This window comes from Dama dama, chromosome 11 (assembly GCF_033118175.1).
Source record: "Dama dama isolate Ldn47 chromosome 11, ASM3311817v1, whole genome shotgun sequence".
In the NCBI taxonomy this organism is placed as follows: domain Eukaryota; kingdom Metazoa; phylum Chordata; class Mammalia; order Artiodactyla; family Cervidae; genus Dama; species Dama dama.
Window position 1 is genome coordinate 54,654,423 of NC_083691.1, and position 2,387 is coordinate 54,656,809.

At 59.2% G+C, this 2,387-nt stretch overlaps 1 protein-coding gene across 1 annotated transcript; it reads left to right on the forward strand.

Moving 5' to 3' along the window:
• The first annotated feature begins 883 nt into the window (after positions 1-883).
• TMSB10 (thymosin beta 10) lies at positions 884-2,020 on the forward strand. Its single transcript, XM_061155239.1, has 3 exons — positions 884-1,037; positions 1,315-1,429; positions 1,736-2,020. Exons 2-3 carry the CDS (start codon positions 1,330-1,332, stop codon positions 1,762-1,764), a joined length of 129 nt encoding a protein of 42 aa, XP_061011222.1. The 5' UTR covers positions 884-1,037; positions 1,315-1,329; the 3' UTR covers positions 1,765-2,020.
• Positions 2,021-2,387: the final 367 nt, after the last annotated feature.

The following is a 2,387-nucleotide window of genomic DNA, read 5'->3' on the forward strand; positions in this document are numbered from 1 at the left end:
ACCCCCTGGGCTGTTCATTTATGGAACTGAAGATGTTGGACGGAGTGAAGATACAACTTTTCTAAGAGAGACTTGAATAGTTGCAGTATACTACTATAATGGGTTGAAAACGAAAGCAAGAACCTTTGTAGGGACATATTCAAGGTTAATTCAAGGAGAAAAACCGAACCTTGGGACACTACGTCCCTAGGAGCCCTGTGAGGAAAAGAACACAGCAAGCCTCTGGGGGCTGCCTGCTCCCACCATCGCCTTTCAGACAATGTTTGTAACAAGCGTCCTAAAGGAGCACCAGCGGTGGGGCAGGAACTGCCCATCTCGAAAAGAAGGGAGACAACGGGCCCCCAATAGCAGCAAAGAGCAGTGGAAACCTATCTGTATCTCCCTGTGTTTCATCTCTAGGACCCCTGGTTCGGATTCTTTAAGTGTGAGCCCCGCAGGCGTTCACCTCCAGAAGAGGGAAAGGGGGTGGGGGATTTCCGGGAAGCTAAAGGCAAAACACGTGGGGACTGCACTGGGATGGGTGTCTCCTGCAAGCTGGGACTGCTGTAAAGCGCGCGAGCTCGTCTGCACATCCATACTCAACAACGATACACTGCACACTTAGTACACCCACATCCAACCGTACGCCCTTCCCCCCGCCGACCTCCCACGCCCCTGCTGCGGCTGAGCAGCGGATTTCCGGAGAGGAGTGAGTGCAGCCCCCTAGAAAACCGAGGGCGTGGCACCCATCCTGGCGGCTCCTGCTGCCTCCACCTCGGGGTCCAGGGAGCTTGGTGAACTGGGTAAAGGGACCGCGCGCGCGGGAAGAACGGGGTCCAGCCGGGCGGGCAGCAGGGCGGAGGGCGCGGTGGGGGAGTGAGCGACCCGCGATGGCCCCGCCCCCCGGCCGCCGGCCCCGCCCCCGCTGCGGCGGGCGAGAGGAGGGGAGTGGCGGGCGCGGCCTATATAAGGCGAGGGGCGGGCGCCGCTCTTTTGTCTTTTGCTGCAGCAACGCAAGTGGCAGCCCCGGGACCGCGGACTGGAAGCGGAACTTCTCGGTGAGCGGCTCTCTGAGGCGGAGGCCCAGTCCGGGTGGGGTCAGAGCGGGTTTTCCTGGCGGGTGCGCGGGGGCCTCGTCGGGCGCCTTTTCCCCGACGGGATGCCGGGGCGGGCGGGCCACACCCTGGGGCTGCGGAGCCGGGTGCGGGACGCGCCCAGATCCTCGGCTTCGGGCTGTCGGGAACGCCCCAGCCCGAGTGCCACGTCGTGGAGCGGAGGCGGGGAGGGTAGAGGGGGCCGCTGGCTTCCGGCCAACCGCCTTGATTTGCCCGCTAGGATTGTTTTAAGAAAATGGCAGACAAGCCCGACATGGGGGAAATCAACAGCTTCGATAAGGCCAAGCTGAAGAAGACTGAGACGCAGGAGAAGAACACCCTGCCGACCAAAGAGAGTGAGTCCGCCCCCGCCTCCGGGTCCGCGGGCTCCCAGCCCAGTCCCCACCCCGCCCTTCCCGTTAACCCAGCCCCACACCCCATCCGGCAGTTGCTTCCCATCGGGCGGCCTCAGCTCCTGTTTCTGTTGCACAAAGCGCCTCTCTCTTCCCAGCCCCACGCCTCTTTCTTAATCCCTAGACCTCGTGGGTGCCTTGCCCAAACCAGGTTTGCAAGCGCCCCGTTTGGGGGGGTTTGCAGGGGTCCCCATCCCGCCCCCCCGCCCCCCCCCCCCCGCCAGTGTCCATTTCCTGCTCTCTCCACAGCCATTGAGCAGGAGAAGCAAGCAAAGTGAAATTTCCCGCGAACCTGGAGGATTCTCCACCGCATCATCTTGGAGACCTTAGCTGTGATGTGGAGGAAGAGCCACCTGCAAGATGTACACGCGCGACAAGCTGCACTGTGAACCCGGGCACACCGTGCCGTCGCCACCGGCCCGCGGGTCTCTGAAGGGGACCTTCCAATCGGACTGCCAAATTTCTCCGGTTTGCCCTGGAATATTATAGAAAATTATTTGTATGATTAATGAAAATAAAACACACCTCGTGGCATGGCTGGCGTGCTCTGTCTCTTAGTTGAGTATGCGTGGGTAGTGCCGCTGCAGCGCAACCCCGGCGGCGCGCAGGAGTCGGGAGTTCCTGCCGCAGAGCGGGGGAGGGGGGTCGCAGAATGGGCTGGCTTGGAGGGGACCATCTTTTAGTTTTGGATTTGCCTGTTCCTCCGTAAGATTTCATAGGTTATTAGCCACTTATTCTTGCTTATAATGCAATCGATGCAAAATTTAACCCCACTTTTAAGTTCCTGGAAGCTGTCTTGGAAAATGCTTTGGCAAAAGGACATAATTGTTTTTGATAAGCTTTTCCAGTCCCACCGTTTTTTGTTTTTGTTTTTGTTTTCTGGCCGCCTCTTAATTCTGAT